Genomic DNA, 26,554 nt, shown 5'->3' with positions numbered 1-26,554 from the left:
GTCTTTTGGGTGCTTATGATTTTAGTGGGGTTAGACAAGATGTGAACTACAGGTGCACACCAATGCGTGTGTGTACACACAGACACAGACACACACACACACACAGAAGATACATAGCTCCACAATCAGTAATACCTTTGAACCTGGAACACAGACTAAATGTATTAAAGATAATTTCATCGCTCTAATTTATGGCAGCATCAGTGTGGAAGAGGGAGGAGGCTTCTTCTGATGGTCATTTTCTTAACCTGGGCATTAGAAGGACTACCTGGATTTGTCGGCCAACCTGATATGTATAAATAACAGGACACGTTTGTATGTGTCCCCGAGTGTGTCTGTACATGGGAGCGGCATGCTAGCGTGGGTGGTTTCCCTAGTTTCCACAGAATTTTCAGGAGATGTAAGACTGAAAGGATGTAAGAACTTTAGTAAGTGGGTGAGGCATGCTACGTAGTGAGTCACTTAGCCTAGATTAAGGGCGAGACAGAATTAGACAAGGGAGGTGGGCAAAACCAGGCGAGCAGAGGAAACAAGGAGGGGAATCACATGGCCTCCATATCTGTGAGGCAGCTTTTGCATAGGAGTCAAGAAGTACTGTTGAAACTATAGAACTGGGCAGTTTGCATTTCCTGCTAAGAATCCATTGAGGGCTCTTAAAATATTTTTTGTTAAAATTATTTTATTGCCTTTCTCTCTCTCTCTCTCTCTCTCTCTCTCTCTCTCTCTCTGTATGTGTGTGTATATGTGTGCATACATGCATGTGTACAGATCAGAGGACACCCTGCAGTAATTGGTCCTCTCCTTCCACCACATGGGTCCTGGCAGTTGATCCATCAGGTAGTCAGGCTTGGTAGTGAGCAGCTTACACACTGAGCCACACCATCCGCCCTTCTTCCGAGAGAAGGTCTCACTACGTAGTTCTGGTTGGCCTGGAAGGTGCCTCGGCCTCCCCAGGAATGTACAACTGTACCTGACTTCACTGAAGCCTTTCCAAGGAGATTGATCAGAAATGCCAGAAATGCCTTAAAATGGGATCTAGCTGTAATATGAAGGAGATAGAGGCCAGCAGCCAAGGCAGGTGGTAGATGAGCAGTGCGCAACTGAGATACAGGAGAAATGAGTGAGTCAGAGACTTAGGACAGGGGGTGGGGAGGAAGTTGTCTCAATGGTTATGGAAAACTGGGTTATGGGAAAGGGGTTATTTTTAGAAGGCAGGAGCATGGCATGTTCCCGTGGCTGTTTCTACAGACAGACAGCCATCTGAAAGATGTTTTGTGGTTCAGCTACAGACAAGGATAGCTTCCCCATGTGACTTTCCAGGGCAGTAGCAGTGAGATGGAGTGGACGTCACTGGAGAAGGATCAGGGCAGCAGGGATGGAGGTCTGGCTAACACAGACTGCCTAGTTAGGAAAAGGAAGCAGCAGGACAGGCAGAGGCTAAAAACACTGTTCCGTGCTGTTCTCTTTCTAAAATTTTGCTCACGTTGTTCATTTGTGCTTAGTAGAAGGATTTGTTGAGCCAAGCTAAAAGAGACCCACCATCTGTTCGAAAGCACTGAAATGCCAGATTCCCAGTATCCACATCCAGGAGAGTTCTCTAAAGATGTGCACAAGAAAAGTTTAATTAAGAGCTAGGTGGGCATGTATTTACTTTTCGAACTGAAGCCACTTCACATAGGCGACACCGTTCATTTACTGCTTATGACAAAGTCCTGACACACGTCAGTGTTCACCAAATGCTAGCAAGGCAGACAGTCATGCCTCTGCTTTGGTTTCCAGCCCACCGTGTGCTACTCTTACTGGTGATGGAGAGTACAGAGCCCTAAAAATAAGTCAGCGGGGAACTGAGCATAATAACTCACAGCATACTCGAATGTATTCTCTAGAAAAGGTCTGTGCAGAAGGAAAAGCGCTTGCTGAGATTGACAGCTCACAGCTGGCAAAGAGAAGCTGTGTGGTTTGCTACCACATTAATGTGAATCTTAGCTCCCTCCCCGCCCCCAGTAATGAAATCTTACTTCTACGACTCAGGGGACAGCTTTGTGTTTGGGTCTCCTAAGTGCTGTCACCTGTCTTTCTCGGGCAGGGGATGGTCTGGTTTGATAATTCTCCTTTTCCAGACTCTCCATAACGAACAGTTTGGGAGTCTTCATTAATGAGCTGTTAGATGAGCTGCATTGACATCCCTGCCTTGTCTAAGTTCCACCATATCTTTGCTTTATATGTGTGTGCTGCCTTTCAACCTATTACATATTTGTTAGTGTGAGGCATGGTTAACAGCATTTAGAAGGGTCCTGCAGAAGTCTATGTTCTCCACATGGTCTATGGGACCCTCTGATATGGCTCATCAGTCTCCCTAACCTTGCCTCTTGTTCCTCGGCTCATGCCTTCAGTTCAGGCAGCCCCTGTCTACCTAGAATGCAGCCTTTGTTTTTTCTTCACCAGGCTACCTCAAGTCATTCTTTATTTCTTCCTGCATAGTCTGACCCCCCTGTCCATCCCATAATGCCAGGTACATAGCTTTGTTTCTCTACTGTGGTGAATGGGTCAACCTTCCCTCCAAGCTAGAAGCTCCATGCTTTCATGGAATTATGTATTCTTAATCGTAATTCCTGGCACAAATTAACATATCAGTAAAAATTTGTTGACTTGATGAAAATATTTTAGGACTTTTCAATTGTGGACTGCTCTTTTTTTTTTTTTCTGATTGTACCCAAATTTACTGAAGATACATAGTGTATGTATTATAAGTAATAAGTAATTCTTTTGTCTGTGGATTTAAATGTACACCTCTAACCTGTACAGCAATAGTGCTATATAATCAAAGAAGGATGATTCCAAGCACTTACCCAGGACAGGAATCAGAATATCCTTTCTTTTGAAAATGATTATCATAAACCCCAAACTTACTTTATAACACACTGAATCACTCACAAGATTTAGTGTCCATAGCATCATTACACATGGCAAGGAAAACATGAAGAGGTTTAAGTAAGAGCAAGCAGCTACTGTTAGAACTGTTACTGGATGGGCTGGCAGAGTGGGGAAGGTGGCCTGAACGAGAGGAAGGATGAAGGAGAAGTAGAACATGGCAATTGGCTGGAAAATGATAAAGGTCAGAACTAAAGACATTGTAGAGGAATGGCAGACAGAAGTTTGATTTGATGGTAAACCTGGGAGGGTCTTGTGGCTGGCTGAATGTAAGATAGGAGAACAGGAAGTTACAGGGCATGTAGACTTTCAGTGGCTATCTTCAAACAATACTTTTTGTTATACATACATACATACATACATACATACATATATATACATATATATATATTTATTTATTTATTTGGTGCACCATAAGCATACATTTACTCAGTGCTACCCTGGCCATTATTATTCTCAAAAAATATCAAATGAGAGTTTGCTCCTATTAGAAAAGTGGTGGAGAGTGTAATTCATTTTTACTTAGGAAATTTTTACAACAATCTACTGAGGGGGCAATGGTGACTGAAAATCATGTCGGTGCACCCAGTTTAAGTCGATTTTATTGACCATAAAACGTGTAACTGAACTGATGGATTTGGTACTTGTTAAGATTATTTTTCGTAAAACTGTGTTTGTTTCTCAATTTTTCTTTTAACCTGCTATCACAGCAGTAACTGAGACTCTTTTATGTTTGTTTAATAATAAGCCTCACAACCCAATAACTGAGCAGTTATGACGCTATTCTTAACTCTCTGGCTTATCTGGTTTCCTCCCAGTGTACATCCCAGAGACACTTGTGCTTTGTAGATATCCTGCCCCAGCTCTATCCCTGATTTTACTTGGACCTCTTCAGTGGCTGGATCTGAGGCTTTCTCCTCTAAGTCCTCCTCCTCCCCTGGCTGGCAAGAAGTCCAGCCCTATTCTCTCCCCTGCTCAGCAATTTCCTGGAAGCTGTTTTATTGGCATAGCAGGGGACAATTGGAAAGCAGTGTTTACACAACATGGAGACAGGAGATTCTGGATGGAGACGAGATAAAGGGGTGGGTGGGGTTCAGAAATCAGCATTTGAATCACACAATAACTTTGTGCCTATAGGTACTGGTTATTTTTATTTGTCTACACTGATCTTTAGCCTGAGTTTTACAAACATGTTGGGGTTACTTGTATCACCCCTAGGGAGGATGGCTTTTAACTGGTGGTGGCTGGGAGTACAAGTGTTGCCTGGAGTGGATAAAGAGTCAGCACTTGCCAGCCCTGTGGGTGTGGCCATCAGAGGAAGATGCCTGTCCAAGCCGTGGGGATACTGAAAATGTTCCTGGTATTTTTGTGTTTGTATGATTCTTGGCTTGAGTTTAACCCCCTTCCTCTAGAGCTGCTGCCACTGGCCTGTGAATTTTACTTATGGTGCCTTTTGAAAAATTTTAAAAACCTTTTAAAAACTTGCATGTATAAAAAAACCCCACATAGTTTGGGGGTAGCAGCTCTGCTAGGCCACAGAAAAGGACATTACAGCCAGTCCTGATGAGACCTGATAAGCGAGGGTCAGATGGAAGGGGAGGAGGACCTCCCCTATCCGTGGATTTGGAGAGGGGCATGGGAGATGAGGGAGGGGCTACAGCTGGGATACAAGTGAATAACCTGTAATTGATATAAAAAATAAAAATTATTAAAAAAAAAAAGAAATAACCTCCCCCCCCAAAAAAAAACCACATAGTTCTGGGCAGGTAGATACTTAGTGAATGATCCTTTTCCCTCTGGAGAAGAATGGAAACAACCTCAAGACCTCATTCTTACCCAAGTAAGGATTAAGAGTTTGTCACTGTTCAAGGAGCAGACATGGCAATAACTTGAAACAACAACAAAAAACGATCATATTTAAAATTCAGAAATTTAGGTAGATCACTATTTAAAGCTGTTTTTTTTTTTAATTTTATTTTTTTTTACATTTTTGTCAACTGCTTTTCCTTGGCCTAAGTTCAAATAGTCTCTGCCTGACGCACTCTACCTCATGGTCCCGCTGCTTGGAGGCGATGACTCTGTTCATGTCCTCTGCATCCCGGACGCGGTCGTGGGCCTGGTCGAGTGACTCCTGGAGGTCTGACAGCTTCGCGTTGTAGTCGTCCAGCTGCTCCAGCACCACGGGGAACAAGGAGCGGGTGTCGTTGAGCAGCCGCTGCCAGTTCTCGGCCTGGTTCAGCACTGAGGGGGGACGGAGACAAGTTTAGTCGGTGTTCGTGCAGGTAGCAGAGCAGGAAAAAAAGAATTTCAGGCCCCGTCTTCTTCAGCGATGGAGACCCCGTTTCACGGAAGTGGTTCACTGAAGTGGTTTCTTTGTGTAATAGCCCTGGCTGTCCCGGACTCACTTTGTGTACCATGCTGGCCTACCGACATCTACCTGCCTCTGCCTCCCTGAGGGCTGGGACTACTTTTCCGCTTACTACCCAGATTACCCGTGGTTTTTATCTTATAAAGAAAAACTGGACGTACTCTAGTTCTTACTACAAAAACCAAGCAACGTTTTCTAGTTAGTGATAGAACCAACATCCGTGCTGTTCATAGTAACACTCATTCTTAGCACCTTGCCCTGCTGTTTCCAGGTAGCTCATTAGGTCAAACCCAGGCTGAGATTTTGGGTAGGATAAAGATTAAACAGCAAAGACTCGATATTCTTAAAGTCTCCTCATATGCCTGCTTTATTCTTGGCTCACACTGGCACATTTGTTGATTAGTTGCTGTAACTCTTTACCTCCCACCCACCTAGGGAATGACAGTCTGTCCTGCTTGCTCTTCCTTTCCTCAACACGAAGAGAACATACACGATCCGGCTCAGTAAAAAAAGTGCTTGAAGTGCATTTATTCATTTCAAGAGGCCAAGAGAGAGAAGTAATTGGTCTCGTTTCCATGGGGCAGTCTGGTTAAATTTCAAAACAGTCAAGGAGTTTGGGAGCATCTGGCTGTGATGTTGGAGTTGCAGTTGGCCTGACCGGCCTGGAATTCTCTCGTCACTCTCCCTGCTGGCAAGAGTTCATTCATTGTCACAGTCACCCTTTATGGCAATAACCTTCTTCTCTGGTATCCACAATATTTGTTAGCAAAAGTTGATGGAGTGATTATCTATAGGAAGATGACTTGTGCCCTTTAACCTCTGCAGTTCTACTAAGCCCTCAGGCCCCTTCTTAAAACGGATTTTTAAATGTGAAAATAAAATGCATAAAGTTTAAGGGTGTCCATACTATAAGTGAAAGTAGCTAATACATAATTTTAAACCAAAAACTTTGTAATCTATGTTTTTATTGATTACCAATCAATCTCTATTAATGTATTAAGATAAGGGCTAGTGATGGATGTACCAACGACTACAATTCTGAGGTACTGATGAAAGTATTATGAAATACAAGCAACAGCTGAAATCTGATTTGAAAATCTGTAATCTCCATTGTTGAATGTATAGATTCTTTGCAACCTTTCTCATAGAGAATGCAGCCAGCCCTACCCTTTGAATCCAGGCTGGGCTTGATCAACAGAACAGGTAACGGTATGTCTGAGTTCTAAGCCTGGGCTTGAAGAGCCCTTGAACTTTCTATTCTTTCCCTCTCAGAAGGTTCCTCCTGCCATGTGAGCAACATGGGCTATTCTCCAGGAGATGAAGACTTTACGTGGAGGGCGAGGTCACCTGCCTGGCTAGTCCCAGACACATGAGTGAATTTCTCCTATGCCACATAGAAGAGCTGAGCACAAAGGTTGAGTTTAGCTTGAATAACCACCTCCTGAAATCAGGACCAAATACATAGTTGTGGTTTTAAATGCATATACTTGGGGTATATGAGTAGGCAACAACTGATGAGCTAGATAGTGTCCAAATCACAGGTTCCACCACTACTTTGCTTGCTTTGGTGTTTATTCTTATCACTAAGGGCATGGCAAGTTTCTATTGGAGACTAAAAGTTACCAAAAGTCAGGACTGTCAGAACATCAGCACTGTTAACATTTTCTATAAAATTTCTCTCACTGTTAGACTTGGGAATTTAATCTTCCTTTCCTTATTTTTTAATCTACCAACTTCAAAGTCTATTCTTTCCCCACAGTAGTAAACGTTATGAAGATTCTGCATAGAATCTCTGCAATTTCACAGGCCTGGATTTAAAACTCTTGGAAAAAAAAAAATCCAAACAAACCAAGTTTTCCTGAATGAGTCCTCCTCGAGGCTGTGGACAAATAATGCATAGCTCTGAGTATTGAGAATTAGTTTGAGGAAATGTTCCCTGTGGCTCACTGTCCTTTCCTGGTCCCCCGGAGAAAGAAGACCTATGCTGTGTTGGCCGGGAACGGGTGGCACATACATTCCTGGGCCTCGTCTGCCTCCTCGTCCACGAGCTCCCGCTGGGTGATGAACGGTTGCCGGCTTCGGATCTCCTGCAGCATTTTCTGGGCCAACACCAGCCTCTCCGCAATTTCCTCTGGGCCAAGCTCCTGATTCTCTCCGTAGAAGAGCATCTTGCTGTTGATCTCTGAGAAGAAGGACACGGTGAGATGGGAGCAGGGAAAGGAGGCTCAGGGCTGCGCAGGCAAAGCTTAGGACTGACCTTATAACTGAGAGAGAGCTCATTCCCAGGCCAAGTTGGTGCTGTGCCAGGCATGTGCTCATCATGAGGGGAGAGAGGCCCCCTGGTCCTGTGAGGTGTGTTCAGAATGGGGATGGGCTACTCCAGAGCCTGCCTTGCTTCCTATGCTCATCTGGTGTCCATGGTGATTTGAGAACACTAATATTGAAGGCACCGTAATTTGAGGATTGTAAAAGAATCAACATTTTTATAGAAATTCTTGACTTGGGAAAAACGTTTGGCGTGCCTCCTGTCACTTGGAGCATGGGGATATTAAATTGCAATTTAGTCATCAATGATTTAACAAAACAAAGCTCTAAGCCAAAGTAAGAGTGTATTTGTAATTGTCCAAAAGAGCCTTTCAAATAGTTTTACAGTCAAGCTAGTAAAAGGATTTTAAAAAATTTATTGTGTGCTAGTTTTGCTTATATATATATATACAGTTCCTGAATAATAATAATAATAGATACTATATACAGTTCATATATTACATGATTTTTTTTTCTATTTGTGCTCTGTGGTGAATATTTTTAAGACTGGGCCATTTGACTCTGAGTCTTTCTGCCCTACATTTGATGTAGGCTGAAGATTTTGGAACTGGAGGGACCTCTGAAGTTCAGAGGGATTTAGGTAAATTGCCTCAACACTGGTATGTAAAAGTTCTTTGACGCCCTCGCCCTCGCTCCTATTCTGTATGAGCAGAGGGGAGGTTGTATGGCTCCCCTGTTCTCTGGCAGCTCCGGGAGGAAGTGCTTTATCTTCCTGGAATAATGAAATCATGTGTCTGTGGTTCGCTATGATCTATGTGGTTGGCTGGATGAGACGGGTAAACAAACACTGGTCCCGCATAAATCACACCAGGATGAGAAGCTGTATTTTATGTGGGTAATAGCTCGAAGGTCACCAGCAGCTATTTTAGAGATAGTTGGGAATGAGGAATGACACGCTGTTGGTGCTGTGCAGCATTCCTGAATTTTGAAAGAAGGGGAATAAATTGGAGCATTTGAACGCTCCAAACATTACTGTGAGTACGATAGGGAGATCAGCATATGCTAAGCCCTCCCAAACCCCAAGTATCAAAGCGTTAAACATTCACTTTTCAAACAGTCTTGAAATAAAAAAAAAGGTAAGCATTAAATAAATCAGACCCACGTAAACATTAAATAATCAGACCCATTCCCAAGTTCTGGCAGTGGCAAAGCTGAATTATCTGGCATTTTGATGTAAACTCTGTTCGATTTGGGGCTGTTTTATTTTGGCTATCTCTGGAACAGATTAGCAAAGAGAAACGCAGACAATAGCACTTGTGCCTTGGCCTTTGGAGACTATTCACACATTATTTTAAAGAGATGAAAAACTGATGAAAGTTCCTGTCTGTTTCCTACTTCCTTTTCTTTTGTATATCTGTCCCTCCCCCACCCCTTATTCTTTCCCAGGACCCAAGGCCCAGTAAGATGCTTGAGATTCTTTTCAAGTGACACACCTATGGACCAAGGTCTGGTTTGCTAAATAGCAAAGGTGAATTACTTCTGTCTGGCTTAGAAGGGTCTTGACTTTATTTGCTACCTAACGGGGGCATTCATTTCTCAATTGGATGACTATGAGGGCACTGAGTTTTCTAGGTTCCGTCTCTTTGTTTGAACCGATCAATAGAACAATGCTTTAGGAAAGGAATATTTTATCAGTAACTGTAAACACATGAGCTAGGCAGGATGGCTGTGGGGAGTCTGAAATGCACGCCATTTGTTTTCATTGCGCTTTACAGGCATCCAAGGAAACGAAGCAAAGGATTAATCTTGGCTTTATATGTCCCTTAGCCTAGGATATGCTCCTGCTACCTCAGTGTAAAGATATAAATCTCTCTCTGTGAGTCCCTTTACTGTCATTGTGCCCCGAGATGCATTTGGCATTGTCATCCAACTCTTGATATATAGCATAATAAAAATAAAAAAACAAACAAACCATGGAAACAAGTACCAGATCTTAGCTGACGCTAACCCGAGGAATCTCCCTTTGCCCTAGAACAAATGCAGTCTGTTGCTGTTGGGGAACTGAAGGCAGCTTTCCCTGTGGAGATAGTCTTCAGGATGCAGCCTGCCCTCAGTGGAAATCAGAGCCCAGATGAGTCAGATAGACTCGGCCATAGTGCTGTAGCAAGGACCTACTCAAAGGCCCTCCCCCCTTTTCTTTTGGGGTACTGTCTGCTTGGTCCTCGAGCAAACACATCACAGAAGCCGCTAGAGACCACTTGGTCTGCTTTACTCCCACTCTCCTCGCACCCCCCACCCTTTTTGAGACAGGGTTTCATTGTGTGGCCCGAGCTAGCCTGGAACTCACTGATAGACAGACTGGTCTTCAACCCACAGAGATCTACCTGTCTCTGCCTCCCAGATTCTGGGATTAAAGGCTTGCACAAGCACACCTGACATTTTGGGGTCTGCAAATAACTGTTACTCCTACAAAGTAGTGTTATTCCTACAAAGCCCTTTCATTTTAAAGTCACCACACTCCCTCTGATAGAAAGGGAGTGTGGCATTAAACTTAAGTGAAATGCCTAGGAAGAATGGTTTCCTATGTTTATTCTTGAACATCAATAGATAATAAATAGGAGTGGCTGTTCAGAAATCCCAGTTAACAAAGTTGCCGTAAAGACTGTATGTAAGTTAAAACCTGTAACACTTTGAATGCCTTGCTCCTGCACAAAGCAGTTGCTGACAATAAACATTTTTTTATTGTTACTCCTTCACTGACTGTTTCCTCGACATGAAGTTAAACAAAGAGAAGACATTTACCTTGGATTTTGTCCCTCATGTTGTGGGCTTGCTCTACGAGCTGAGTGGCTTGGTCAATCGTGTCCATGCTTTCCTTCTCCACCAGCTTCCCCTTTCTTGAGGCTTTGCTTCCCTACAAATTGTACAAAGAAACACTGGGATTATGTTGTCTGTGCAGACGTGAGGGTGGATGGGTATAACGTATTCATTTGGCAAACATGAGGACCTCTCCTGGGATGGGCAAGCTCTACAGCATAATGAATGGTTTTAGGAGTCATGCATGGAGACTGGATAATGACCAGTTTTAGGATCCTAGAACGCTGTTAAAATCCGACAGTGGACCAATGCTGTGAGTCATCGCTCAGTCCAAATCAACCACTTGTCAACATGTGTCTTATCCGCGCAGCTGTTCCGGTGTCTCAAGATGCCAGGCTAGGAGATGACCCGAGTATGCCCATCAGATCACTTTGACATTGTTCTCAATCGAAGGGCTTAAACTTCAAAGAGGAAATCATCTAGAAAGGGGGCAGATCTTGAAATGTTCCTGTTGGGTGGTCCAACAACTGCTGAACCTGAATCACCACAGGGTTATACAGGATTATACTCACTGGCCTAACTGCTGTCTTCAGAGCTTCATTCCGTCTCCCCATCAACATGGATGGCCCTTGTGGGCAAATAACTGCTCAGGCAGATTTGGCACAAAGTAAATGGGACTTCCAGCTCTCCCCCATGGGGTGACTCCACTCAGTGTGGTGCCTCGATTTCAGCGCTCCCATAAAGTATTTGTTACCATTAAATCCCAATTGCACTGTGGCTTTAGAAGGGAGTGCGTGTACGTGTGTGTGCGCGTGCGTGCGTGCGTGCGTGCGTGCATGTGTATGTGTGTGTGTGTGTGCTGCCTTTCAGTATGTATTCAAGGACAGGAGATGATCTAAAAGCACTGACACAGTTCGAGGTCAGGCCGTTACTACCATTGCATGAAGAATGTGCACTTCCTCTTGGCATTAAACAGACAGACTGCTGAGTTATCATAGCTAAAAGGAGTAGTTCTCCAGCCTGTATTTAATAAGGGTCTGCCTGCTGTTTCTGTTGCTTTCTTGGTTCAGCTCTGTGATAAAGGGCTATAATGATCCCGTTGTAAGGCTGAAGCCATATGGATGGAGGGCTGGGAGGCCACTGAGCAGGTTCTCTGGGCTAGGGAAGTGATTGCTCGGAACCTCTCTTCTTTCATGCGCTGTTCTACCCAGAGGACTGTAGCATGACATTGTCGGCAAGGTTTCCACCTTTCTAGGGTAAGGCAAGTGACCTTCTGTGATGGCTAAGGAAGGAGATGCAGTGACTGTATCAGAGCAGGCGCATTTAGAAGATGTCCTGACTAGTTTTATGTCAACTCGACACAAACTAGAGTCATCAGAGAGGTGAGAGCCTCAGTTGAGAAAATGCCTCCACCAGGCTATAGGAAAGTTTGTAGGGTGCTTTCTTAATTAGTGGTTGATGGGGAGATCACAGCCCATTGTGGGTGGGGCTACTCATGGGCTAAAGTCTTAGGTTCTACAAGAAAGCAGGCTGAACAAGCCACAGAGAGCTAGCCATGTACAGTACCCCTCCATGGCTTCTGAATCAACTCCTACTTCAAGGTTCCTGCCCTGCATGAGTTCCTGCCATCACTGCTTTTGATAATGAACCGTTATATGGAACTGTGAGAAAAATAAACCTTTTCCTCCCAAAGTTGCTTCGGTCATGGTATTTCATCACAGCAAAAGTAACCCCACTTAAGAGAGAAGCCCTTTCCCTCAATTCCAGTCTTCCTGGGCTTTTTCTAATGCTTTCAGGAGAAAAAAGCAGTTGTAATCATTTGAAAATTAGATAATACAGAAAATAAAATAAATCTTACCCTTGATGCTTTAAAAACATGTAAATACAATATATAATGTATTAAAAAGTTTATATTTGATCCCATTTATGTGTTATATTTAGTGTTATATTTAGAAAGAACGAGACTAATCTTCTAAACTGAACACACACAAAAACATACACACATACTCTGGTCCCATACTTCAAAGAAATGTTCTATTTTATTTCTCTGTCTCCGTAACTTATTTTTAACTTTAAACTGTGAGCTGCCTGCCACACCTAGAAGAAAACTTCTACCTAACGAACACCAGAGGGCGCTGTGAGATATAAAGTTGGACAGAGACCGATCGTGACATCCATTTTTATCTGTATAGACATACAGACAGAAACGATGTCAAGTGAACATTTATTACTTGAAATTGAAAAATTACCAAATATAATACACTACGTAAGAATTTTTTAAGGCTTAACTTATTTTCTGGAACTTTGCTCATGAAAGAAAAATAATAGTGTGTGGACACGATCAAACAGGTGTGCCTGGCTTTAAAACAAAAGCCTGCAGTAAAAACATTGCCATAGTTACAAACCGGTTGAATATTTACATCATTACAGAGAATTAATCCCTTACTCACCCCGATGGTGAATTATCCTTGTATTTATTTGAATTAAGGGATGATGATAACAATCATCATCGTGAATTTTACTGTTTAAGTTGCAATTCTTTTGTGATTGCAAGAAAGGAAGTCTCAGTCATTATTCCGGGAAACAAGTGTACAATGAAGACAGTGGGAATATTGCTGTGTTTCTACAGACCTGACTGGTGATGTCAGCTTCTGTGGGCTCTTCTTCCTCCTAAACATTAGTGACATCCAGACACCTGTGAATACCCTACCCCCATCTACTGCCTGAGCTGCTGGCTTCTGTTTCTACCTGTCTCTGGACACTTGCAGGCACCTCAAACTTACAATATCCAGAGTAATTCACTCTGTAATTTTAGTCTTATTTGTCCATTTCACTCAGACAGAATGTCCTTCCTTGCTCCTCTCGACTTCTAAACTGGTTATACAACCTATTGCATTTCACTTGTTGTTCTTGCTTCTTCCCTTTTCCATCTCCTCAGTCTCAGTCCATCACTCTCACAGCGAATTCCTTACAAGTGAAGGAAAGAAAGCAACAAAACTTGCTTTTCCCATCTCCCATGGCACTCTATCCTCCGAGTCTTCGCTGACCCAGTGTATCCTCTCTACAGAAAAAGAATACTTCTGAAATGCAAATTGAATCAGCTGTTTTGTGTAAACACGTCAGTGGCTTCAACATCTGAAAGCCATATTTTGCTGGTATGCTGGACAAGATTCTTCATGGTCGAGCCATTGATGATATCTTCAACTGCTGTATCTTGTCTCTTGTCTTGTACTTAAATCAACACCAAGGCCAAGGTCAAAATTCTAGTGCCAAGAATATGTCATGTCTCCCCACATGCTCTGCATTAATGGTACATTTCCCCTTCTTGGAAGTTCTTAGTAGACTCCTAGTCATTCTCAACACAAGTGCTAGTCACTCTCAAGACGTAAGGCAACCTTTCCTAGAGAGAGGATTCAATATTTATTCCTTACAGTTACTTATAGTTTCTCCTTTACCAGGACTTCATGGCTAAGTGGTATATTATTAAAAAACGTATCTACTCCCTGCTAGCCTGTGGGCACCTTGAGAACAGGGCCTAATATTTACTCCCAAACAGTGAAGTGACAGGTCCGCAAAGCTCTGAAACAGACGCATAATTTTCCTCATCCTGCCTTTTGGGCCGGACCAGACACTTTTGATATGCTCCCCTTAGGATATTTTTGCATGAGCTGAGTGCAAAACACAGGTGCCCTTTGTGTGGGTGGAAGACTAGGAAGAGCTGATCTCTATGACCATGGCCTCCATTGCAGACTTTTTAGACCCAGAGCACACTGACATCGGGAGGGAGCTGCTGTTTCCACATCTGCCTGAGGCTACCATACGCTACCTCAGGTATGATAGGCTTAGGAACACAGGAGAGCGGAACCTTGGCCGGGTCTTTGATATTTCCTATGGAGGTTTCAGCAGCAGCAGCAGTAGCAACAGAAAAAGCCTTTGGAGCATGTGTTATTTGTAAACATCAAGACATGGGCATCCCTTCAGGCTATTTCCCAGGGGTAAATGGTATGAGACGGTTCTAGGGATTTCCAAGTGGGGGTTAGAAGACTTAGATATGGAAGTTGGCAAACAACAGCAGTAATATACCCCTCAAACCCCAAACTACTCCCAAACCCAGTGACTTGAGTAGAATTTGTGAGAGTTTGACCATCTGGGGTCCATGGGATAGAGGTACTGATTGTCAGCTTTGAGAACATTATTACTGTGGTCCTACCGTGCCTAATGATGGTACAGCATGTATTGCCTTATTCCCACAGATGTCAGACAATGACAGCTACCATGTGGGTGCTGGGAACATGGGTCCCGTGCAGGAGCAACAAGTGCTCTTAACCACTGAACCAACTCTGCAGCCTTGCGTGAGGTGTTGTACGTTCTGTCTCTCTGAATAGTTTTCTCAGCCTGTTAGACTGTTTAGCATTTCTCCGAGAGTTAAAATTATAACTTGCCAAACCTACCGTGTGTATTTTTTTCCGATCTTCATGCTGTATTTGTGTAATGCTGTTGGGAAGGACCCTCTCCAACCTGTCGAGCAGCCTGAAGGCTGTGCAGCGCACTCCAGGTTGCCGGCTCTGTGACCCGTTACTCATGCTGGGTGGGCTTTGGTGATGCAGCTATCTCAGAGTCGGTTTTGCTTCTCTAACCCCAATAGAACTCGTTGGTTAACCAAATCGGACTTTGATGGTTTGGGGGTGAATAGACAGATGTGTGAGTATGTGTGTTATGTCCACCCCAGGAGGAGGTTTGTCACACAATGGGCACAGGCCCAGACCACATACCTTTCCTTCTAGTTCTTCCACATCAGACAGGAGGCTCCTCATGGTGTTCTCGGCGTTGCTAATCTGAATCTTTCTTAGGGTATACTGGTTCTCTCTTTCAGACAGCCTTGTCTGTGGGGAAAAAACAGGTTTTTCAAAATGATCAGTACTTGTGTCCCGCCAGTTTTAAAAGATCTTATTTTTATTTATTTTTTAAATTAAATATTCATGGGTATCTTAGTGTGAATTTGTGAGGTGTAGTGCCCAGGAAGGCCAGAAGAGGGTTCTGGACTCCCTGGAGCTGGAGTTAGTGGTGATTTTAAGTCACTTAGCAGGGGTGCTAAGGACTTAACTCTGGTCATCTGTAAGAGCACAACTAAACTGTGTGGTTGTTTTGACTGCATAAAATGTCTAGAAGGCCAGAAGAGGGCATTAGATCCCTTGGAACTGGAGTTATAGACAGTTGAGTACCTCTATGTGCATGCTAGGAATTGAACCCAGCTCCTCTGGGTTCCACTGCAAGAACAGCCAGTGTCCTTAAGCCATGACCTCTGTTTGTGATAGTGGTTTCACAGACTGCTGCAGAATTCTGTGAAGGGTGGGTCTACAGGAGGGGGCTGAAAGTCTGCCAGTTCCACTTCCTATGGTTCAGGGAACTCTGGTGAGGAAACTCTGGTTCAGAGAGTCTGGCACTGAGTTAGCTGCAGGGAAAGAGAAGCCTTTTCCATTGCCAAACACTATAATTTGGCTGGAGGGGGCTTTGGAAATCTGAAAAATTTCAATCTAACCAGGTCTTAGAGAAAAACTCAGCAAGTAATCAGGGTCAATGAAAATGGATTTTAGAAACACATTTTCCTCCTCTGGGTGTGAAGAGATCAGTTCTCTTTATTTTGGGTCACTGGTCCCTTTCTTTTCCTTTTTAAAGAAGCTTGGTGGACGTGTCCTGGGACCACTTGGATTAAACCCTTTAGGTGTGCCTTATGGAAAGGGTTGAGTGTTCACTGCCCCGGGTCTGGGTGATGCCTCTGAGCATCGGTGCTCTTAGGAGTCCAGGCAGGGCAGTGTAGCAAAGCGGCTCCACCCAGAGCTACAGTTTAGAATGTTCACTTCACTCTACTTTATGCATTTTTCAGCCAATTGTAGATATTGAGCCTCCAAAAAAATAATAAGCACTTATTCTAGGCACTGTTTTAACTGCTTTACACATCCCAGCTCTCCAATAGCTTCTTTACTTCTACAAGAGGATACTGAAAAACAAAGAGGGTGATTAGCATACGTGAGCTCAGGTAGCAGTGGATGGAGCTGGGGTTGGGACAAAATAATTACAAGTTTACGCTCTTAACCATTATGTAAGTTTGACTAAGAAAATAAAATGATGTGTTGGTATTGAGTCTGATAGGCTTTTTGCTGAACTGTGTTGCTTATAAAAACAGCAGTTGGTTGCAATGGAAATCCATTACAGAAGAAAGGCCCTTTAAAGCTTAGATAGGTGAGATGGCTTTATTTTATCTATTTATTTTGATGTTTTTCCACGGCCTGCCTTCAACTTCTTTCGTCTAATAGAGGTATGAGGACAAACATATATGTATATGTTTTTGTGTTTGATGGTGTGTGTTTCAGAGACAGAGAGACTGAGAATAAGACAGACACACAGAGAGGGATTGGAAAAATGAGAGAACAAGTGTTTATGAGAAGGAAAAGCTGGAAGGGGGAAGAGAGGTTTTAGATAAATTCCTCAATATACTGCAAACTGAAACTAAGGTGTACCTTGTAGGCTCATGCTTGAGCAATAGATACACAACTTTGCCAAGAAATTTTTTTTATTTTTTTTATTTTTTTACATAGATCCTAGTCTTTTTAGTCATTTCACTTTTCATACACTCTCTTACATAGGTCGGCAACTTTTGATTAAGGCTCATGGTCATGGAGAACTTTTCCTAACTCCTCATGTAACTTGTATTATCTCTGTTGAACCTACAAAATCTGTAGTATAACCATGAAGCTCAGATGCCAACAGGTCATGGAGGTTATGAAGAGGGAGCCTATGGAAGTACCCTAAAGCTGAAACAGAACCCGCAACGTTCAGCGTACCTTGAGGAGGTGGATGGTAGAGTTCATCTCATTCACATGTCGATGCGCCGCGGCGCCGGAGGACACGCTCAGCAGCCCGGATTTGCTCTCTTCCATGGAGAGTGCTGCTAATCGCAGGTCATCGGTCAGGTCCCAGACACACTTATCACAACCTGGAGAGGGAACAGGGACAGCGTTCCTGCAGAGCCCAAAGGCGGCCTGGAAGCATATGGCTTTAATGGGGACCCTCTTGGCTAATACCACGTTTGTTTTTGTTTCCTGAGGAGTTACTCTGACGGTGGAGAACCAGTCTTTACCAAACCCACTTAAAACATAACGAGAAACAGGCAGCTGGGATAGCGAATTAATAGGATCACTAATTGCTGGAGAGAAGGAAGACTACATGGGATGGGTGGACAAGAAGCCCTGCCCATTTGTCCTTATTAGCCAGGTTCCTCCTCGAAAAGATCCCATTCTTGTCAGCTTCCCGCCTTGGCGTGGCGGCAGCTGGTAGCATCCTTCTTTTCCCATCAGTTTTCCTCAGTTAGCGCAGGAATGCTGCATCTGCCTTTGCCTCACCCTGGGAGGGCCTGGCTCCTCTCCATGCCCCACCTTCTGTCCAGAAGAACGAGTCCTCAGAGCAGGTCTGTAGGACACAACTGTTGGCTAATGTCATGACTCGGTCTCTGAGGAAGGTGCCAAAGCTCAGACTAAACCCGGGAATGTTCAAGAGCCAAGCCCCAGCTTCTCATCACTCTTCACCCCTCACGCTGTGATCCCCACCCAGGACCCAGATGGCCTCCATGGGATGTAATGAAAAAAGAACACACAGCAAGCCTGGAACCCTGTCTTGACCTCTCTTTGCACGCTGCTGGTTGGTTCCCAGGCTTCTTCCCAGAGGCTCTGCTCTTTTCTGGACAGCTGACAGAGATTAAAGGGTTAATGTATGCTAATACGTTATTAACATAGTACTACCTATAAACTCCCTTAGAAAATGAGTCCCCTACCTACACTTCAGGCTGCTGAAGATGCTTAGGGCTGTGTAGGAATCTGGGCGTCTTTAAATGGAGCTGGTCAAGGCATACTGTAGTTGGTAATTGCAGACTTTACTCTGCTGAGTCTCATATCTCCAGCATCTTCTAAGATACGATGCACTGACAGTATTTAATCTCTTTTGCCCGCAAGGACTTTGGGACCAATATACTTTTGTTTTGGGGAAAGGATGCTCAAATATTCTTTGAGACAAAATATTTGTTGCGAATGAATAACAAAGCAATCCAGGGAAGGAAGGAGGCAGCTTCACTTTGTAGTGCCTTGTCTTTTTATTTCAGGTTGGAAATAGCTGCTTAAGTCTCCTGGGGCTTCAGTTTCTATGGCTCTCAGGAAGAGCCGTCTGTCCTATTATGGCAGGACTGGTTAGCCAATGCAGAAAGAGCTCCATCTTGAGAGCGTGAAGCTGAATGTGAAGATTGGACAAGTAAGGCATCTCAAGTGGAGTGATGCCAGCAAAAACCGCTTCACTGCTGAATGAGATTGAGACTGCCAGGGACCTTTATACAGGGTCCGTCCATTACTTTGGCATGAATACAGGGTGAGAGTGAAGCATTTTCAGGAAAAGTGATATCACATACATCATTACTTTTTTTTAAACTACATTTATTATTTATTTATTTATTTGTGTGTGTGTGTATGTGTGAATGAGAGCTTATGTATGTGTATGAGAAAGTGTACACATATGTGTGTGGTATGTGTGTGTGCTCATGCCTCAGTATGCATGTGGAGGTCAGAGGATAACTTGTGGGAGTCAGCTCTTTTCTTCTACTTTTTCAAGTTTTTTTTTTTTTTTAAATAAATGGCTCTTACTAGCCCAATGCCCACAACACATTAGAGAAAAGTGAGTTAGTCATTCATGAACTGTTATTTTTACTTAGAGTTGGGCAGTCCTTGCCTGTTGGGAGTTCGAATCCTTCTTCCAGGCACTCTCCGGTGACGCTGTCACATGGGCCACCCCCACAGTTGCACACTGTGGGAAACAAAGGCAAGAAAGAGAATAGGACATCATCTTCTCATGCTTAGAACAAGGCAGTGTTTCCATGGCTTCCAGAAATACTGGCCATTATGCAATCCTCCAACGGGGATTAATTATATTCATCCTTAAGAGTATAGAGTCTATGACATCAAGGTAATGCCCTTTGACCAGTTCAACGAAGGCAAGTGAGATGTTCAAAAATGACCCTGAGGCAAAACTGAATCTCACTTTCCTAGGTCTCTTCTCCCAACTGGTTAGGATTCTGTCAGAAGTCAACAGACTTTAGTCCCAAAAGGCTCAGGAAAATTTCAAAAGGAAACAATGACCACAGAGCTCAGTGTTCAGCTTGAATCAACCTCATCACAAAGTCTCCACAGCAGGGTTGGTCCCTGCCAGGCGTGAGAGAATAGCCCAGAGGGGACCATGAGGAGCAGTTCTTGGCTCCCAAGCATTTGACCTCTGGCAAGACTGACTCCAAACTCCAAATGAGAGGTATCAAGGGTATGCTAGGAACAGCGCCAGGGAAATAACTGGGAATATATTTACATGAATTTAAAAGGCTTGCCAGCCCATCATTAATCTACTGATGATTTTCAATAATGTGTTTGAAAAAAACAAAACAAAACAAAAACAAAATCCAATCTTATTAGACGTTTAGTTTTCCACTAGTCTTGTTTTTGTCCAGGGTTGGGGTGAGGAGCAATCAAAGATGGGGATTGAACACTCCGGTCCCCTCTGAGTTTTCGTGTGGAAGTGAATTTGTAATATTTTAAGAAGAATTTCTAGGCTACCTCTGCTAGCTAGCCATCAGCTGGAATGAAATGGTCAGTATTCCATAACAGAATAACCACAGAGGATCAGCTCCAAGAGGCGCTTCACTTATTACACTTCATTTGTGTAACGCTCCACAAAACACACTTGTTGAACCCCTCCATAAAGTCATGCTCTGTTGCCTTCCAAAGCAGTGGCCTCCAGCAGCAACCTGCATCTTTGCTATTTGAGTATAGGCTTAGGAAGTGCTTTGAGAATGATGACGACAATTTCTAAGGCCCTATTTTCCCACCACACTTCTAATGCCCGTCCCCTGCCCGCCACCCTGTGTGGCTGGACAGTCTTCCTTTGCCTGCCATTGCTTTTAGTGTTTCCTTTGCTGTAGGCATGCTTATTTTCGTTGTGGCCAGATCACCTGCGCATCCTTCTCAGTTTTGAACTCTTCCCTCTGTAAGTCTTTCAAATGACTCTTCAGAGGGGATTTTCCAGAATGGAAGCTGTAAGTGCATTTACCCCCTCCCCCCCATTTTCTCCTGTCCTCCCTAAGAGTCAGTTAGGGAGAAGAAATGCTCACTCAGCTTCAGTTCTCCTTCCTCCTGGAGGAAAGCAGTTTAACTTCACCCCTATTTCATTCTATGCCGCAAATTGTTTTGGAGAAATTAAGGGTGAGAAGTATACGCTTCAACTGCACTGAAGCCTAACCCTTAGATTTCTTGCACTCTCCCAGAGAGACTGACTCTGACAATCCGAGGAAATGGAGAGGGCTGTGTGTGATTAAACTGTGCCTGTGCGTGGCGAGTTTCCTTGACTGGAGCGTTAATTTTATTAAGCATAACTGAAAGAGGAGGCAGCTTCCAGAACAAAGCAACTCACTTGAGCCCATCAGGTTTCATTCGGTTCTCTGGTCAATGATGGGTAACTTGTCAAGATAACACTTTTTTCTTCAGTCAAAATTGCAATTATGAACATAATAAGACAGAAATCACTCATTATGGTGTCTTTTTGCTTCATTCTGCCTACAGAGCTAAGGTTCACTGGAGCATTCATGAAAGAGTCTAACTTTGGTAAATTTTGATGTATATGGCTCTAGATAAATATCAGGAGGACATTGGCCATATTTCCTCAACTTAAATTCCTCATCTAAATTCAGGCCTGGCTACACAGCTGGCTGAGAGTTTTGGGACCTGTACCTGCACAGTTCTTGGCAGTCCTGGCATCTCCATAATAGCCAGGAGCACAGCGTTCACACTTGAATCCTGTGGTGTTCCGTAGGCAATTCCTGCACTGGCCAGTGATTTCATCGCAGTCTTCAAAGATGAGGTTGGGATCTGAGTTTCCACTGCAGTCACATTTCTTACAGGTGCTTCCAATGAGTAAGGGGTTCCCATAGTAACCGGGAGCGCATCTGAAAGGTGTTAAGCTTGTTAAATATTTTAGCATCCACAGCTGTTATTTCATTGTTTAAAAAAAAATCATTTCCTACATAGAAGAAATATAAGTGACTATTTGTAGATGCCCACCCAGAATTCGATTCTCCCATAGTATTACTATGACCAGACTTCTAAACAATTATTCTGTTACTTATTTGCATATTTATTTTGGTTCTGTGTCTCCCTGTGCAGCCCAGGCTGGTCTTGAATGCATGATCGATTTTTTTCTGCCCCAGCTAGCCAAGTGCTTAGATTATGGACATTACGTCCTCCACTTTAGAGGTTTTGCTTGTTTGTTTGTTTGCTTCGTTTTTTTGGAACCACTCCTTCTCAATGCATTGTAGGCTGCTCAGGCTCCTGATGCAGGTGTGTTTTGATTAAATTAGTGTGAGGGCATTATTGGTGATGGGTGGGGTCACATTTGCTAAATGTCTAGTAATGAGATGCAGCAATAGGATACAGCTGAGTAACATCCTGGCCAAAATGCTAGTGGCACCTCCAGTGAGAACCAAAGAACAGTCTGTCCTGCTTGAATGAATTGTTGAGGGAACTAAGCCTGAGCCAGCCAGTGCTGAGCGTTCTCCTAGCCCAAAGTGACTGACTTCAGAGCAATTCCTTGGAAACTCTCCTAGTTGGGGTTACTTTTGTTATAATGAAACACCATGACCAAAAATGAGGTGTGGAGGAAAGGGTTTAATTGGCTTATACTTGCACATCATAGTCTATCGGTAAAGGAAGCCAAGACATGAACTCAAGCAAGGCAGGAACCTGGAGGAAGGAGCTGCCAAAAATAAAAAGCTGTCATGGAGGGCTGATGCTTACTGGCTTGCTTATCATGACTTACTAGGCCCGCTTTCCTATAGACCACCAGGACCACCAGCCCAGGATGGCACCAGCCACGATGGGCTGGACCCTCTCCCATCAATCACTAATTAAGAAAATGCCCCAAAGGGCCCTGCACTTTGCCTAGGCAGCACAGTAGAGCTGACCCTGGTGGTTGTGGGGTGCCTGTGAGCTGTCCCAGGGGCATGAGCATGGGAGGGCTGGCCCTGCCACTTGTCTGCTTCCTCTTACCACCTATGGCAGGCAGGAGTGCCGGCGCTGAGGTCATGAGAGCAGGAGAACTGGGCCTGCCATCCACTGGCTGCAGCACTCCGGAAGCGGGCCCTTTGCTTTGCCTGGGTAGCAAAACAGAGTTGGCCGTGCTGGCACGGGTGCAGGTGAGCCACCTGGAGGGCAAGGAAGCAGGAGAGCTATCTCTGCCCCTTGCTAGCTGCAGCACAGGGTGAGCTAGCCAGGGCAGTGCTGGAAAGCTAATCCTGGTGGTGTGGACACAGGAAAGCTAGTGGGTGCAGCTCAGCCACCACTTGGGCCCAGATCGAGGGCTTTGAGTTGGCCCATCCCAACATCTACTCCATTGATGAACTGCTGGAGTTCAGGAAGGGGGCGGGTCTACAGATCCAAAGCTGCAGGATCTCCATGATCCAGGGCAACAACAAGATATCTGAGAGAAGTCCCGGTGAGGATTTAGGATCGATAGTGCAGCAGAAACCAGAACAATGACGAATTGCAATGAACATTTGCAAGTAAAGAAATGTGGACAAAAGGGCATACTGTGGCACGCTACACACGAGATTTTTTTTTCTTTTGGTGGGGAAGGTTGCAAGGGCGAAGGACCGGTATGAAGGGTTGAGGAAGTGAGTGGGATGGGAAATTCACGAAGTATCAATAAAAAGCTAAAGAAAAAGGAGAAAAGGAAAGAAAATGTCCTACAGCTGGATCTTTTTATCTTTAAAGATTTATTTAATTATTCTGTGTACATGAGTGCTTTGTTCGCATGAATAGCTGCATACAGAAGAGGGCATCCTATACAGTTTTAGACAGTTGTGAGCCACCACATGGGTGCTGAGAACTGAACTCTGGACCTCTGGAAGAGCAGCCAGTGTTCTTAACCACTGCGCCATTTCTCCAGCCCCTCCCTTCCCCCTGCAGCTGGATCTTATGAAAGCATTGTCTCAATTGAGGTTCCTTCCTTTTCAGGTGACTCTAACTTGTGTCAGGTGACATAAAACTAACAGGCACAGAAGCGAGGAGGCAAAGATGGAAATCTACTCAACCTTCCCTCATGAGCCAGGCTGTGAATTTTGGGTAAAGTTTCCTCTGTCTGGAGGCAGAAAGGCCTTTCTCTTCTTTCCAAAAGATGGCATAAGAGATCCTGTTATGAGAGAGAGGTCTGCTGGCCCAACTTGAGGGGCCCCTGCCCGTAGGCTCCAGGCATTTGCTACCCAGACTGTTAGTCTTCAGTGAACAAAGGACTTGGGCTGTCAGATCTTATTTTTGAAGGAAAAAGTAGGATTTTGGACTCTGATGCTGTGCTGCAGTGCACAGCATTTGGAGATTAGCAGAGTATGCCAAGGTTAAACTCCATGTGTTTGCTGGGTGACTGTGGAAAATGCCCTTTGCTGTAGAGCCTAAAGCTAGAGCGGAAGATGGATAAGAGGGGCTGAAGGCAGCATGGGAGGGGCTGGAAGAAACAGATGGTCACTCCTCAGTGGAGCCGATGGTCAGGCAGAGGACAGTTCTTGTGCAAGAGGGAAAATAAAGAGAAATTCCAGGGAGGTGTGATGAAAGTGATGTGGAAAGAAGTGCTGTTGGTCACTCTCAGAATGGACCAGAGAAACCAAAGGAGAATGTGGATGGGTACGTTTGGGGAGGTGGTCTTGGGAGTGGACAGTAAGGAAGGACTTTCAAAGAGACCAAACCATTAGAGCAGTGATAAGATGCTACATTCAAACAAGTTTTCCCTTTGAGGTAAGAGAACCATGATTCAGAACATTTGGAAAACAGATCAATGAGTGCAAACAAACCACATGTGACGTCAGGACCCTCTAGCCACACCACTGTTCATCATGTGGGGCACAGCTTCTCAGCCTCTTTCTGATGTCTGTGTCTTTCAGTGGGGCTGAGAGGCTAGTGTCTGTCAGTCTGTGCACCCTTTGCTTCACTGCGTCTCTGAGCTTCTGTGATGGCTCCTTCAGTTACCACTGACAGCTGGAAGAAAGACTCACATCTGCCATTCTGAGGCCCAGAAGCTACTTCAGTTTTCCAGGATCACACAGGAGGTCACACTTCAAGGCCCAGACCTTCCAACCCTGATGTCCTTTCTTTTGCTCTACCCAGCACCACACTGCCGCATGAATGAATAAATAAATTCATCCAACAGAGGGACAATTCATGTCCATTTTATGTAAGGCATAGGGGGAGACAGGAAGAGAAAATATGGCCCCTGTTCTAAAAGAACAGGAAATGAATTAAACATAATATGGAGCACTCTACAAGTCCATGAAAAGAACGAGGATGAATGTAAGTTCTACACACTTCACAAAGAAACACCCTGAGAGGAAATGTCCAATGAGTTTTGTTATTCATATTTCCTCATGTCTTTGTGCCTCAGATTTCTAAGGCCTTTGGTCTCCCAGCCAGCATAAATTATTCATCTATGTGGCATGTGACTGGATTTAATTTTTATCCTTAGCTGCAGTTCACCAAACAGAAAATATTAGACTTGCAGGTTCATTGTAATTGGACTCAGATCTACTGCAGTGTGCAGCTGGGAATCTTGAGGTCTAGAAGGGAAAGGTCTTGCTTGGCTCATGGGGGCCAGATGCCAGTTTCTTTATTTTCTCCATTGATTGCATTCCATGCAAGCACTATAGGTTGGCTCCTGGTCTCCCATAAAAGGAAGATCTGGAGACAGCTCAGTTGGCAAAGCGCTTGCTGTGCGAAGAGACCCGCGTTTAATTTTCAGTATGTATATAAGTTAAAGCCAGCATGGGGGCACATGTGTGTAATCCCAGGATGGGGGAGATGGGGATGAGTAGATTCTTGGAGCTCCCTAGCCAGTTAATGTAACTGAATTAACAAAGCTCAACCTCAGTGAGACTCTCTCTCAAAAATTAAGGTAGAGAGTGATAGAGAAAGACGCCTAACTTTGATCTATGGCCTACACATGTACAAGCATACATGTGGTACACACACACACACACCCCACAGAGGAAAACAATGTTTTGTATTCTATAAATTTGGAGTCTCGATCACAATGGAAACCTCTGAGTTTCAAGACCATCTTTTGGTGGTAGGTTTAGAGACAACTCTAAAGTTACAACCTAAACCTTGGGCCCTATGGACTTTACAGAGCTAGCATACAACTATTTCTGTATCTATTGTCCCCTTCAAAATCCCACATTTGTAGACAAGGGAGCCAGTGTGGATAAACTGATGATCCATTCAATGCTGGTTTAACCATCTTGCGTTTAACAGAACAATTTTTTTTTTTTGAGACAGGGTCTGATGTAGCCTAGGTTGTAGCCAAAATGACCTTGACCTCCTTGTTCTCCTTCTTTCACCTCCCAGATGCTAGGATTACAGGCATGTCACCATGCCCAGCCTTAAAAAGAGGTTGGGGAGGATTTGATCTATAGCTGTTGTTCTCTCTTATTTCTCTTTGACTTTTCTAAGATCTTTTTTTGACTTTTCAGCTGTCACTGAAAGTCTTTTTTGAGGAAGCCAAAAATTTGCTTGTATGACACAGACTTTTTTTTTTTTTTTCTGGGAGGGTCACACTGTAGTCATCTTTGGGAGTAAATAAGGGATTTCAAGAGAGAAAAAAAGCATGTTAGAGAGTAGGCATTATTTAAATGTGCTCCATGTGTTTATCGAAGGCTGAGAAATAAAGCCAAGGAAATCTAAGAGCCTGTTCAAGATTAAAAGTCAAAAGGCCGAAGGCAAGGCAGAAAATAGTATCCAGAAGAATTCTGTGAAAATTATAGTGCTGATTGCTTGCCCATTCTTTCTTTCTTTTTTTTTTTTAAAGATTTATTTATTATTTATACAACATTCTGCCTGCACACCAGATCTTACTATAGATGGTCATGGGCCACCTTGTGGTTGCTGGGAATTGAACTCAGGACCTTTGAAAGAACAACGAGTGTTCTTAACCTCTGAGCCAGCTCTCCAGCCTGCTTGCCCATTCTTTAAAGGAACATTAGATACTGCCAATTTGTTGCTGTTGTTAAAAAGATATTACTTAAAAAAAATATATATATATATATCAAAAGATATT

General features: G+C 43.9%; 1 protein-coding gene across 1 annotated transcript in view; it reads right to left on the bottom strand.

Annotated features, from left to right (window-relative positions):
- Lama4 (laminin subunit alpha 4) overlaps nt 1–26,554 on the bottom strand; it is a 145,056-nt gene that overhangs the window by 66,626 nt on the left and 51,876 nt on the right. Inside the window, exons 5-11 of the mRNA XM_021662512.2 lie at nt 21,193–21,407; nt 19,151–19,225; nt 17,224–17,375; nt 15,154–15,264; nt 10,367–10,478; nt 7,314–7,481; nt 4,979–5,172 (exon numbers count right to left, since the gene is read on the bottom strand). Coding sequence (XP_021518187.1) covers nt 4,979–5,172; nt 7,314–7,481; nt 10,367–10,478; nt 15,154–15,264; nt 17,224–17,375; nt 19,151–19,225; nt 21,193–21,407 — 1,027 coding nt within the window. The remainder of the gene's footprint in view (nt 1–4,978; nt 5,173–7,313; nt 7,482–10,366; nt 10,479–15,153; nt 15,265–17,223; nt 17,376–19,150; nt 19,226–21,192; nt 21,408–26,554) is intronic.

The sequence above is a fragment of the Meriones unguiculatus genome, chromosome 20 (genome assembly GCF_030254825.1).
Source record: "Meriones unguiculatus strain TT.TT164.6M chromosome 20, Bangor_MerUng_6.1, whole genome shotgun sequence".
NCBI lineage: Eukaryota > Metazoa > Chordata > Mammalia > Rodentia > Muridae > Meriones > Meriones unguiculatus.
This window is presented reverse-complemented; position numbering and strand designations above follow the sequence as displayed.